The 13770-nt window shown below is 40.5% G+C and overlaps 1 protein-coding gene across 1 annotated transcript in view; it reads right to left on the reverse strand.

Moving 5' to 3' along the window:
* Positions 1-3584: 3584 nt before the first annotated feature.
* The window catches only part of LOC134674230 (uncharacterized), a 31880-nt gene continuing 21694 nt past the window's right edge, over positions 3585-13770 (reverse strand). Inside the window, exon 2 of the mRNA XM_063532290.1 lies at positions 3585-4333. Coding sequence (XP_063388360.1) covers positions 3585-4333 — 749 coding nt within the window. The remainder of the gene's footprint in view (positions 4334-13770) is intronic.

Consider the following 13770-nt stretch of genomic DNA (forward strand, 5'->3'; position numbering starts at 1 on the left):
CAGAAGGTAACAGTACGGAAGAAATATAGAAATAGAAATTAAGCGTCAACAAAAGCATAAGCGATAGCGAACGTAATGCGTCTAGCGGTCACAAGCGACATGCGTTTCGCGTCAGTACTGTGCATAGACTGAGGCGGGGAGCGGCGATGGCCGGCCGGCACGGAGCGGGTCTCAGAACCGGGCGCTCCGAACAAAGGATTGCTATCGCGGTGCGCGTGTGCATTGCACCCGACTTGTTGGCAACGTCAAGAATTGACGGACGATATGTAAATATAACGTGTATATGATTATTGTGTAAATGTAAATAAATGTATAAAATGTATGTAAATAAATATGTGTATATATTAATATTATGTTTTATATAAGTGTATTAATATTAGATAAGTGTAGTGTAAGTATAAGTGTAAGTGGGAAAGTAGCCCACATCACTCCCCCCCAGAGACCTGGTTAAGGGCGATAATAATCTGGGAAACGTACTTGCCTTCCCGAACGAGTAGTTTTAGGTACGTTAGCCTGACTTGGCCCAGGGTCACTATGCTGCCTCCCGCGCAGGATGTTTTCTGGTGCGGCAGGTGTGGTCGGCCCCTGATCAGCGAGCTTCAAGTCCTCGGACAGGTAATGCGCTGGTTTTAATCGGTCGATGCTCACGGTAACCGGTTTACCTTTAATGAGGAGTTTAAAAACTTTATCAGTCCTCTCCAGGACTTTGTGCGGGCCTGAGTATACAGGCGTTAGAGGAGCGCGTGAAGCGTCTTCGCGGAGGAAGACGTATTCAGCTGTCGCTAACTCTTTAAACACAAAGATCCTGTCCTTGCTGTGGCGTGAAACTGGCGTAGGCTTCAACTTCGAGGCGAATGAGCGTAACCGTGCGGTAAAATCGGTGATATCTGTGGTACCGGGTAAGCTTGGGTCAAAAAATTCGCCTGGAAGTCGCAGCGGCTCGCCGTAAAGCATTTCGGCTGAGGACGCTTGTAAGTCCTCTTTAAAAGCGCTGCGTATGCCGAGAAGCACTTGAGGCAATATCTCGGACCAATTGGCGTCCGCATGGCATGTAATGGCGGCCTTGAGCTGCCTGTGGAAGCGTTCCACAATGCCATTGCACGCTGGATGGTACGCGGTCGTGCGTCTATGCTGGAAGCCGATGGTCTTAGATAGATATTGAAACAGTGTGGACTCAAATTGTCGACCACGATCTGTGACAATATCTACAGGACACCCAAACCTGGATATCCAGCCAGCCAATAATGCCTTGGCCACCGTCTCTGCCGTGATGTCCGCTATTGGTACGACCTCTGGCCACCGCGTAAAGCGGTCTATGGCCGTCAAGCAATAGCGGAAGCCTTGTGAAACAGGGAGGGGACCGATTAGGTCAATATGTACCTGTTGAAAGCGAGCCCGAGGGAGTTCAAATGTGCCTAGAGGCGCAGACACATGACGGCTCACTTTAGACCGTTGACATGGCACGCAAGCTCGTGCCCAGTCTCGGCAGTCCTTCCTTACGCTGGGCCATACAAAACGCTGGGCTACAATCTTAGCACTTGTGTTGGCACCAGGATGACTTAAGGAGTGGAGACTGTCGAAAACGGCTTTTCGGTACTGCTTGGTGACGAATGGTCGGGGAGTCGGCGTACTGACGTCGCAGTACAAGGGTTCAGGGCTACCCGGGAATGGCATTCTTACCAAGCGCAGGGATGACGAGGCCAAGTACTCGGCAAGCTCGGGATCAGACACTTGAGACCTAGCTAGGTCAGCAAGATCGAGCGGTATCGCCAGTTCTTCAATCCGAGATAAGGTGTCGGCCACAACATTGTCTTTGCCGGATATGTGCCTTATATCGGTTGTGAACTGGGATATGTAGTCCAAGTGCCTAAACTGCCTAGGCGAACAGTTATGTTTCCTCTCATGGAAAGCAAAACTGATCGGCTTATGGTCAGTATAAATCGTGAAGTGCCTCGCCTCTAGCATATGCCGGAAATACTTAATACCCTCGTAGATCGCAAGCAGTTCGCGATCATACGGCGAGTATTTGGTCTGGGATGGACTCAACTTCCGAGAAAAGAAAGCCAACGGCTGCCATACCTGGTCCTGCAGCTGCTGCTGCAGTACCGCACCCAGTGCCACGTCTGATGCGTCTGTGACCAACGCCAGCTTAGCCCGACAATCGGGATGAGCAAGTAACGCTGCGTTGGATAGGCTTTCCTTGGTCTCGTTGAAAGCCTTCAGAGCATCGCCGGTCAGGTTGATGGGTTTGGAACCTTTGACTGCTCCACCCAGGAGTGCGTTGAGAGGTGCTTGGATTTGAGCGGCATGTGGCAGGAATCGCCTGTAAAAGTTGGCCATACCCAAAAATTTCCTCAGCTGCTTGACGTCCTTGGGTGGTGGAAAGTCACGTATGGCTTGGACTTTCGTGTCTAAGGGTTTGGTACCGCTCTCAGAAATCAGGTAACCTAAAAAAGTTACCTGTGGAGCCCCAAAGACGCACTTAGACACGTTGATTACCATGCCGTAGTCTCGGAGTCTGGTAAAAACTTCACGTAGGTGCTGTTTGTGCTGCTCTTCGTCTCTGGAAAAGACTAAGAAGTCGTCCAAGTAGCAGTAGACGAAGTCCAGCCCGCGTGTCAGCTCGTCCACGAACCTCTGAAAGGTTTGGCCTGCGTTCCGGAGTCCGAATGTCATAAACGGAAACTCGAACATACCGAAGGGTGTAGTGATGGCCGTCTTCGGTATGTCCTCCGGACAGACAGGTATCTGGTTGTAAGCCTTTACGAGGTCAATGGTACTAAAGACCTTACAACCAGATATGCTGTGGGTGAAATCATGCAAATGCCTGATGGGGTATTTGTCAGGGACGGTACGGGCGTTGAGCTGACGGTAATCACCACAAGGGCGCCACCCATTATCTTTTTTAGGCGCCAGGTGCAGTGGTGAAGACCAAGGGCTCTCTGATGGTCGTGCCGTGCCGCTAGCCAACATACCTTCAAACTCTCGCCTCGCCAGCTTCAGCTTGTCAGGGGCAAGACGTCTCGGAGCGCAGGATACCGGGGGACCTGGAGTGGTGCGAATGTGGTGTTGTGTGTTGTGTGGTATAGTGCGGTGTATGCCAGCAGGTCGTGTGATCTCAGGATATTCCTGTGACAATATTTGATGGTAGCAGGAATCGCTGCCGTTCATGACCTTTACAGAAAATATATCACTAGTATTAATAGCAGAAACAGCGTTAACATATAAACTAGTGATGTTATCTACAATACTACCTAGCCTCTTACCCCCACAATCTACAATTAAATTATAGTGCGCTAGAAAATCTGCCCCTATAATCGGTTTAGTAACCATAGCTACCACAAAACGCCACGGAAAGTCGCGTCGAAGTCCAAGGTCCAGGTTAAGATGCGCGTAACCGTAGGTTTCGATGGGTGTCCCATTGGCTGCAGAAAGGTTGTACCCCGTCGGTGCTCGACGCTCGTGCAGTAACGACTTGGGGAAGACGCAGAGGTCGCTACCGGTGTCGACCAAAAACTGCAGCTTCGACCTTCTGTCGGTGACAAACAGGCGACGCGATGTGACAGGGCGGTCAGGAGTCGCCATTACCGACTGCCCATGGCATTTCCCGACTTCTTGTAATCGCAGGGTTGTACGCACTTGCTAGCATTCTCGCCATGTCTTGAATGGTACCAGCAGATGGGGAATTTCCTATAACTGGACTGGGACCTGGTGCTGGAACGACTCTGCCTTCTGGAGCGGCTGGGATTCCTTGAGCGGGATCTTCCTCCTTCACGGTCCATCTTCAAGGCACGAACCTCTCTCTTAAGCGCAGCTATCTCCCTTGCCAAGGCGTCAGTACTGGAGCCAGGTTGCTCGGAGCCTGCAGAAGCGACGTGTGACGAACAAGCGCAGCGTGGGCCGATGTCGTGGACCCTGTCAGCAAGGTCTGCGATAATGTCCAATGAAGCATCTGGATGCCCTGCGAGGACAGTTTGGATGCTCGCGGGTAATCTGTTGGTCCACATCATGCGTAAAACGTCGTCCGATATACGCTTAGCTGCCAAAGCCTGGAGGTGACGCAGGAACTGAGACGGCTTACGGTCTCCCAGCTCTTCATGATGCAGGAGTTGCTGGATCTGTCGCTCGGTGGTATCGCTCAGGCGACTGATGAGTTCGCTCTTCAGCTTAGCATATTTGTCAGATGCCGGTGGATTGGTGATAATATCCCTGACCTCCTTTGCGAACTGTCGATCTAACTGACTGACGACATAATGGAACTTTGTCAGGTCATTGGTGATGCCGGCTATGTCGAACTGACCCTCAACCTGCGAGAACCAAATCGCGGGTTCCTCTGGCCAAAAAGGTGGAAGTCGTACTCCGACTCTAAAAACTTCGGATGACGGAGTCGTTGTTGTAGTGGAACCAAGCGGCGCAGTTGTGACGGATGGTGCAGTGGGAACAGGCACTGCCGCCGGTACTTGTGTAATGGGCGACATAACGGTATTTCCTTTGTCTATTTTGCTCGACACTTCTACGTACGGTTTTCTGATGTTATCCTCTTGGTACTGTGTTCTTCAGGGGTCACCAGTATGGGGATGTAGATAGGGTGCGTGACGTATCACAGCCACAGTAATCCAAACGTCCACTTTCTCCAATAAATATTATAATGTCAAGAATATATACAACACAGAAGGAATGTCCAAAGTTCGGAAGATAGAAACACAGAAGGTAACAGTACGGAAGAAATATAGAAATAGAAATTAAGCGTCAACAAAAGCATAAGCGATAGCGAACGTAATGCGTCTAGCGGTCACAAGCGACATGCGTTTCGCGTCAGTACTGTGCATAGACTGAGGCGGGGAGCGGCGATGGCCGGCCGGCACGGAGCGGGTCTCAGAACCGGGCGCTCCGAACAAAGGATTGCTATCGCGGTGCGCGTGTGCATTGCACCCGACTTGTTGGCAACGTCAAGAATTGACGGACGATATGTAAATATAACGTGTATATGATTATTGTGTAAATGTAAATAAATGTATAAAATGTATGTAAATAAATATGTGTATATATTAATATTATGTTTTATATAAGTGTATTAATATTAGATAAGTGTAGTGTAAGTATAAGTGTAAGTGGGAAAGTAGCCCACATTTATTTTATTTATTTAATTTATTTTATTTATTTTATTTATTTTATTTATTTTATTTATTTTATTTATTTTATTTATTTTATTTATTTTATTTATTTTATTTATTTTATTTATTTTATTTATTTTATTTATTTTATTTATTTTATTTATTTTATTTATTTTATTTATTTTATTTATTTTATTTATTTTATTTATTTTATTTATTTTATTTATTTTATTTATTTTATTTATTTTATTTATTTTATTTATTTTATTTATTTTATTTATTTTATTTATTTTATTTATTTTATTTATTTTATTTATTTTATTTATTTTATTTATTTTATTTATTTTATTTATTTTATTTATTTTATTTATTTTATTTATTTTATTTATTTTATTTATTTTATTTATTTTATTTATTTTATTTATTTTATTTATTTTATTTATTTTATTTATTTTATTTATTTTATTTATTTTATTTATTTTATTTATTATAACTAACAATAATGGGTGTATTCCCATTTGTCCCCACGGGGAGCATATAGGAAATATATGTGCAGTTTGCATATAAATTATTCCCATTTTTCCCCACTTTATTGGTGTGGGGACAAATGGGAACACATCATTATCCGATATTTTCCCATTTGTTCCCGCCTGGAGCAGATGGAATAAGCGCTTCATATAAATGAATAAATTGTGAGGGGGCAGGTAGAGGAGCCTCACAGGGATGATGGGAATGAAAAGGCAGGATCCAGAGCGATGAGGGGTATTTATTATTTAAATAAAAAGGCACCTGTAACAATACAGGTTACGTGTTAACAGATAGGTATGTATAAAAACACTTTCGTAATTCAGAAGGTTAGAAATCAAATAACTTACAATATGTGCCTTGGTGATGATGTAGATATATATCTGGAAGGTGTGCAGGGCCACAAAACGAGCACTATACTGAACTGCACGCACTTATGAATTATTACGTTTACTAATAAAAATCACACTTAAACGGTCGTGTTTAGAAACTTGGGAAGTACAGTCTGTTAGATTAAATGATGTTTATCGATCAGAGTATGTGATCGAACTGAAAATAAAAATCATTGAATGGAATTTGGAATAGGATTTGAATTTCAAAAAGGAATTTAGAATTTGTATGGTGCCAGAAATAGTATGAAGGTCGATAGTGTAACGCTTCGTTACACGCACCGTTACATAAATCCCATTTGTCCCCGTTTCCCATTTGTCTCCAACTCACATATGACAGGGACAAATAAAAATACACCAATAATGAGTGTATTCGCATTTAATAGTTTCAAGCAAAATTAACATTAATTATTAGTTTATGAAAAAAATATTTAATTCCATTAAACGTTAATGCAATTGAGAGTAATTCAAATTAATTTTTTGAAACTTTAATGCCATTAAATAGGTAATTAGATTAACAATCAATGTAATTAAACGTCTCAAGATTCAATTCTAACTAACTTTAATTAAATTGATGCGTAATGCAATTGATTAATTGCGGAATTAATGGTTAATGCAATTGATTAATTGTTAATTAGAATTAACCATTACGGCCAACACACCCCATCCCCAACGGGCCTCACAGCCCGGGGGTGAGATACGTAAATGTATTTACCCCTGAGAGAAAAAAAAAAAAAAAAGGTTTAACCGGTTAATCCTGGGTTAGTGGAATGGTTCAAGTGAGCCTTAGCTCGTTATACTTAGTGTGTGTACGTAAATAAGCGTGTGACTATATTGCACCAATCCTGAGTTACACTATATAGGTACTGCCAGGGTACAGCATCATCAGCTCTATCTTGGGTACTGCTCTCCCAAGTGCTCATCAATTGTCATGGAGTAATTTGACCCAGATACGTCCCAACTATTAAAGCACAATAAACAATTAAGAACTTGTATTGCAACTGCTTTAACATCTCAATGAACGTTATGTTATGGTATTACATAAGTTGACTTCGCATCAGGGTCTAATAGTGCTTATGCATACGCATGGCGTAAAATTATCAGTTATCACTCTCAGTTTCTACTTCTTATTTAACATGCCAATTTTGCAAGAACAATATACATATAACTTACACACACGGTACCTACCGTGTGTATAAGCGCCACTTGCGCCATCCCACTAACCCGGGGTAAACCGTTAACCCAGCGTCAAATTGTACTGGTAACCATGGTAACTCCAGGTATAATGTGGTAACCCCGGGTTAGTGGGATGGTGCAAGTTGGCCCTAAGTTATATGTATTGTTCTTTCAAAATTAACAATTTTTCAACCACCTGGGGCCTAAGTATCTCAGCACAGTGACAATTGATTTAAGCGGAGTATGTCACTTTCTTAGGAGGTCACTTTCGAGTTAGGTTACGTTCTGAGGGCGTCACATTCTGAATTCGTCACTTTCTGAGGTCGTCACATTTTGAGTATGTCACTTTCTGAGGACGTAATTTTTAAGCTACTTTGAAAGACGGACTTAAAAAAAACAGTAGTTGGGATGAAATTTTTCATACATTTTGCTTGTTATTATTATGTAGACGCCTATGCCGTACGTACGAATATTTGAAACCACTAAGTAGTGAAAGAACAGTAAAACGAAGGAATGTGAATGTTTTAATTAATTTTGAATATAATAATTAAGTACTTGCATTTCGTAATAACTCTAATAGGTACTTAAACCGTCCCTTTTTTATGTTTTTTCTTTATTTTCCGGTAAAAGCGGCCACCTCGTAATTATGGTAATCGGTCGCATAAGACCTTTGTCAAACTTATGCATTAATAGTTAGTATTATGAGATTAATTAAGATTTGACGCGTTTATTCTACTTTTCAATAAAATTATCAACTCGACCGCGACGCACGGCGTTTTCACAAATTGCGTAACCGTTTATGTTTATCACGTGACAAAATTTATCCCATCCTGTTTAATTGACCCACGAACTAGGAGGCTTCTGTTTTACTAGCTTGCCACGGGGCACATGCTTTTTTTTTTCGATGTGGCGCGCGCACTGCTTTGTGAGCAAGGACCCCGCTAAGGATACGGGCGAGCCTTGCATATGCATATCTGTCGCCAGATAAAGATAAAGATAAAGATAAAGATAAAAAATTGTTTATTCAAGTAGGCATATTACAATGCGCTTATGAACGTCAAATAAACCTTTACCGGCTCCAACCGTACACCTCTGCCCCGAGAAGATTCAGTTTCCCCTTAGTCGCCTTATACGACACCCACGGGACGAGATGGGGTGGTGCTATTCTTTTCTGAAGCCGGCACCACACGGCACACGGGGCACATACTAACAGTAGGTAGTATGTGTTGGTTTGCTAGTTAGTGTGGGTCAAATCTTGGACGCTTTTGACCCACTTCCCGATTGAGCTAAAATTTTGCATACATGTGTAAATCGGATGACAATGCAATATTATGAGACAGGAGGTGGCCATGGGAACTCTGTGAGTAATCAACGCAAACTACTTAATTTGTGTTTACAGTTGTTAGAATTCTCTCGATGAGTATTAGTTGTCTGTGGAAGAAAACTACAGTCAGCGATGGAAGCCTGTCCCAAAATTTTATTTGAATTTGTATGTCTATTTCATCGATACCTACGCCCTACAGCTTGATACGTATAGATTAGATAGTGGCGTGTAAGGTGTCGTTAGGTTAGTAGTATGTGACCTATCGCACACCTTTGGAGCATTCCATGAAATTGTCTACCGTTTGTCCCGTACATACGCGAATTTTCTAAAGATTTGCAGGTGTAAGAGTTTCCTTTTCCAAGACAAATGGTCAAAATCAAAAATATGCACGGAAAAATTATAAATGCCGAAAAAAAGTCGCAACACAGGAAATGAAATGCGTTTGTACAGCCACCTTCAATAATATGTTACTCTCTGAAGGCTGCAAAAATATGTGACACGCTATTATGGCTCTACAAATAAGATCTTGTCAGATATTTTTGCGGCCTTCGTTGTGTAATATATTATTGCAGGTGACTTATTATATATTATTGCTTCCCTTTGAAAATAAATTACCAGTATTAAGGTAAACATACTGGTGCTCGACGCGGTCCCAGTACATGTCATCTTGAAACTTCATTGTCAATAAAGAGGTGACAGCAAGGTGTCATCTATTGGGCATTAGCATGTCCTGCACTAGTACAGTCAACAACAGAGCTATGAATACAGGCAAATTGTCAAAAATATGTATACAGTACTTTATTGCCTGTACATTAAGGTCGTGTATACATATTTTTGGCACTTTGCCTGTATACATAGCTCTGTTGTTGACTGTACGAGTACGTTTACCTTAAACGATTGTGGGCCATTCACAATTCTTAGCTTTTGGTAAAGAACATATAATAGGTATATTTTCTAATTAAATCTGAGCCTGAGATATCTAAACCTAAATCTCGAGTAAGTATATAGGACTCATTCTTGATTAAGACTACGGAAATAAAAAAATATCTAGAAATTAATGTTGAGGAACAAATTAACTTAATACTTGCTTTAAGGATGACTCACACTAGACCGGGGTTACCGGGCCGTGTCCGGCCGGACCCTCCGGCGCTTCATTTTCTATTGAACGCATCACGTGATCCGCCATCTGTCATAGAAAAGTAATTTAAATAATGGCGCGGGAAATGAATATACAGTGTGGAAAGATAAGTCGGGGCTTGGAGGGAAACTACCTTAAATCCTTAAGCTGGCTCATTTTACTTAATTCCTTTATTTTTTTTAAAGAAACAAAACTGCATTCAAAGTTTTTCTAAAACTCGCTTGCCTCACCCGGGACAAAAAAAAAAAACTCAGCTCAGCTAAAAATTCCAAAAAATAAAAACTCGCAATTTTATTCTACTAGTCGATACAGCCGGCTTAGCCAAGGTTACAATCGCTATCGCTTCGACAACGAAAAGCATTATGTCTCTCTATCACTCTTCCATATTAGCGCGACAGTGACAGTTGCGTTTCGATCGCTACGGAGCGTAAGCGATTGGCATCTTGGCTACGTGGCCAGTTAGGTAATGTTAATGATAAGATTTCTCCAAGAAACAATAGGTCTTACACTCGTCAGTCGTACAAAATATCCATAAAATTTAATATTTAGTAGGTACCTTCTCAATATTTTTTAGACAAGCCAAATTTAAGAAAAAATGAAAGATACTTTGAATGCAGTTTTGTTTCTTTTTAAAAATAAAGGAATGTCTACTTTAAGTAAAATGAGCCTGCTTAAGGATTTAAGGTAGTTTACCTCCAGGGCCCGACTTATCTTTCCACACTGTATAAGAGATTCACTAGATATGAAAAAGTAAAGATATGTAACGTTTCACGGCAAAAGGTACCAAGGCATCCGCAATAATATTGGAGCGGCGTTAATAATAGCGTAAGCGCCAACCGCCATAAGGTACCTTTTCCGTGGAACGTCACATATCTTTGCTATTTCATATCCAGTGAATCTCTAATTCATTTCCCGAATCGCGACGTAAGCGTCGGAAGCTCCGGCCCGGACACGGCCCGGTCGGTCCGGTCTATCGTGAGTCATCCTTTACGACAGGGGTCTCCATACTTTTTTGCCTGAGGGCCATATTGTGCCTCAGAATTTTCGCGCGGGCCACCGTCAGCGCCAAGTGGGTGGGGGTGTATTGGACCGCTGTCGGCGGGCCAGCTTGGAACGCTTCGCGGGCCGGGTTTGGCCCGCGGGCCGGGGTTTGGAGAGCCCTGCTTTACGAGGTTATAGAGAAATTGCACTACGAGTGTTCACGCACATTTATAATTAATATATCCAAATTACCGTTTAACTGGTTATTTACATACATTTATCTCGACTCCGGTCTGTTTAGTTACAGTCGCGGTCATAAATATGTACGCACATTGTAACCTTATGTTGTTTGGGATAAGGCCGAAGTTTGTATACATATTTATGACCGTGACTGTACCTTTCTAAACGCATATTGTCTTGAGTAATCTCGCTGACATAATATTTAATGGTCTATCTAGATATCAGGGATGTCTGTATAGAGGTAGATCTATGAAGCAGTGATGAGAATTTAGCCTTTAGAGTAGAATAATATTTAGGGTAATTACGTCAGTTTACCGTCCAGTGTCAGTTTCCGTCCACTTGACGGATTAGCATATAATACATTTCATTTTTAATTAGCTACTTGCCAAATATATATTTTTATGTAGATGCATATTTTTTTTAGATATTAAGGATTGCAATAAGTCCAAATGTGCAGCAATGAAGACATATATTCAAATTTCGTCAAGTGGACGAAAACTAGAGCCGGACGAACTAGCGCAATATTTGGTGAGTCAGCTTTGTAGTTTTGAATTTGAACCTTCTTTGATTCCATAATAGTTCAAAATTCGATTGCAATTGCTATTTTAAAAGGACATCAAGACAGAAGATAAGATGGTTTTTTACATAATGAGACTTTATTGGGACATTAAAATACAAACTAAACAAAAAATCGGGTTTTGGCAATAGACGCTCAGTAATTTCATGGCCTTCTGTCAGATAGTTGATAGGAAAGGGGAACATTCCGGTCGATATAAGTCTAGTGAAATATTATTTGAACTGCATCAGCACATGAGCTAACGAATATCAAGCTATTATCACGCGCTGATAATATTTTGCTGACCGCCATAATACTTAGCATCTTAATATTCTTAATAATGGAGGTATTGTGCAGGTCATTGTGATTCATGATTTATAACACAACGGCCGCTTCGATATATCTGATGACGACTACATTTTTTGGTTAGAAGTAGAACTACACTCGAATGGTGAAATTACCGACGCAAAGGAATGTATGTCTTGGCTTCTAAGATGATTAACGATTTTTAGTTTGCAAATATCCATGGATATAAAGGATCATGCCGAATTTGGCCTACGATTCGATAAGCATGCTATATATAAGATAAATTTAATAATATTTCTTACAATCTCATACATATATTAGATTCCAGCGGACACTTCTTAGTAACGAAAATAAGTAAAAGAGTAATTAAACCAAATCAACACATCCGCGCCAACATAGAATTAATGTCAGTGTATAACTGGAAGTGAGCTAATCAAAAAAGTATGGCAGCCAAATACATTTGTACGATGTTCGTGTGGATGCTAATAACGCTCATTTATAAAGTTTTTCAAAGAAAAACATTCATACCACTAACGACATTCTGTTTTAAGCAGTAAGTATCAAATTGCAAAAAGAACTGCGATACAGTAAAAACTTTTTATTCCAATGACTTTAATTTTAACATACCCAAATGACATAGGTACGTCAAAAGTGAATAGCGAACGAATATAGAACGAATAGAGTCGCTATAGATTGTGTTTTCATATTAATTATTACATATTTATTTGATAGTACTGTATGAAACCTAGAAGAGCACCAGCCGGCCTAGCCAAGGTTACAATCGCTATCGCTTCGACAACGAAAAGCATTATGTATCTCTATCACTCTTCCACATGAGTGTGACAGTGACAGTTGCGTTTCGATCGCTACGGAGCGTTAGCGATTGGCATCTTGGCTACGCGGCCAGTTTACAATTAGCTTTCGCCGGCTTTCCCCATTGAAGTGGTTTTTTTACTTCTTTTTAAATTGATTAACTCTTTTAATAAAATCTTATTTGATATCAGGAAATGAATAACACGAAAATAGATTAAAACTTAAAAATACATTAAAATAAAGTGAAAAATATATATCTATCTTTTTTTATAAATTACCTATATGATAATTGATAAACCTACAAAATAGGAATTCTAACTTTTTTGAAATAGATTAAGTTTATTATTTGAAGTTTATTATTAGGTACCTTTTAGGCAAACATTTGTTTTTGAAACATTCTTTTTTTGAATGAGTTACTTATCGAATTTATTATAATAAGTGATTTGTTTTACATTCGATGCTATAACATTTTTTACTATAAAATAGCTCTAGCCTGTTATAGTCTATTTATTCCGGTTCGCCTGTTATGTCTTACTGATATTATAATTTAAGGAAGGCGCATTAAAAATATTATTTTATAAAGAAAATGTATTAACCTAATACCAACTCATTCGATTTTTGTTCCTTGACAGCCTTTAAATTCTCAATATCATCGATATGTTTACACTATTTACGGCACCTTATTTCCTTGTAATAACTTAATAAGATATAATCATATTTAACATGGCCCTATACAAGGCAGAATTCCTAACCTCAAAATCGTAGAGAAATTCCGCTTTTATAATGTTCTGTGAAGTGTCCGTGAATTTCTAATAACTATGGGGACTTTTATTTCATGCTTGAAGCCTAAAAATATACCACTCATGTTTAGCGAGTGTTGAGACAAACTTGTATGGGAGCGGAACAATATCATCCTTTAAATATTGGCTTGTTTATTCTCACCATCAGAGGTTTATAAAAGATACAATCTAGCTAACTTACAAAATTACCGTATGCTTTTAGTTTGGTAACAGACAATTCTCTAATAGCCCAAACCGTGAAACGCAATTGGCACCTCGAACACTTCATTAAAGTCCAACCCGAGATTAAGTTCCGTCCTATTGTCTCGTTTACCCAAAACCCAAATCGGAACGTCTCGCTAATTGTTGCTTCTTCATTAATTTGTGTCAACTCCTCCCCCCGAAAGTCGCGCAACTTAGCCATATTCA

The sequence above is a fragment of the Cydia fagiglandana genome, chromosome 19 (assembly GCF_963556715.1).
Source record: "Cydia fagiglandana chromosome 19, ilCydFagi1.1, whole genome shotgun sequence".
NCBI lineage: Eukaryota > Metazoa > Arthropoda > Insecta > Lepidoptera > Tortricidae > Cydia > Cydia fagiglandana.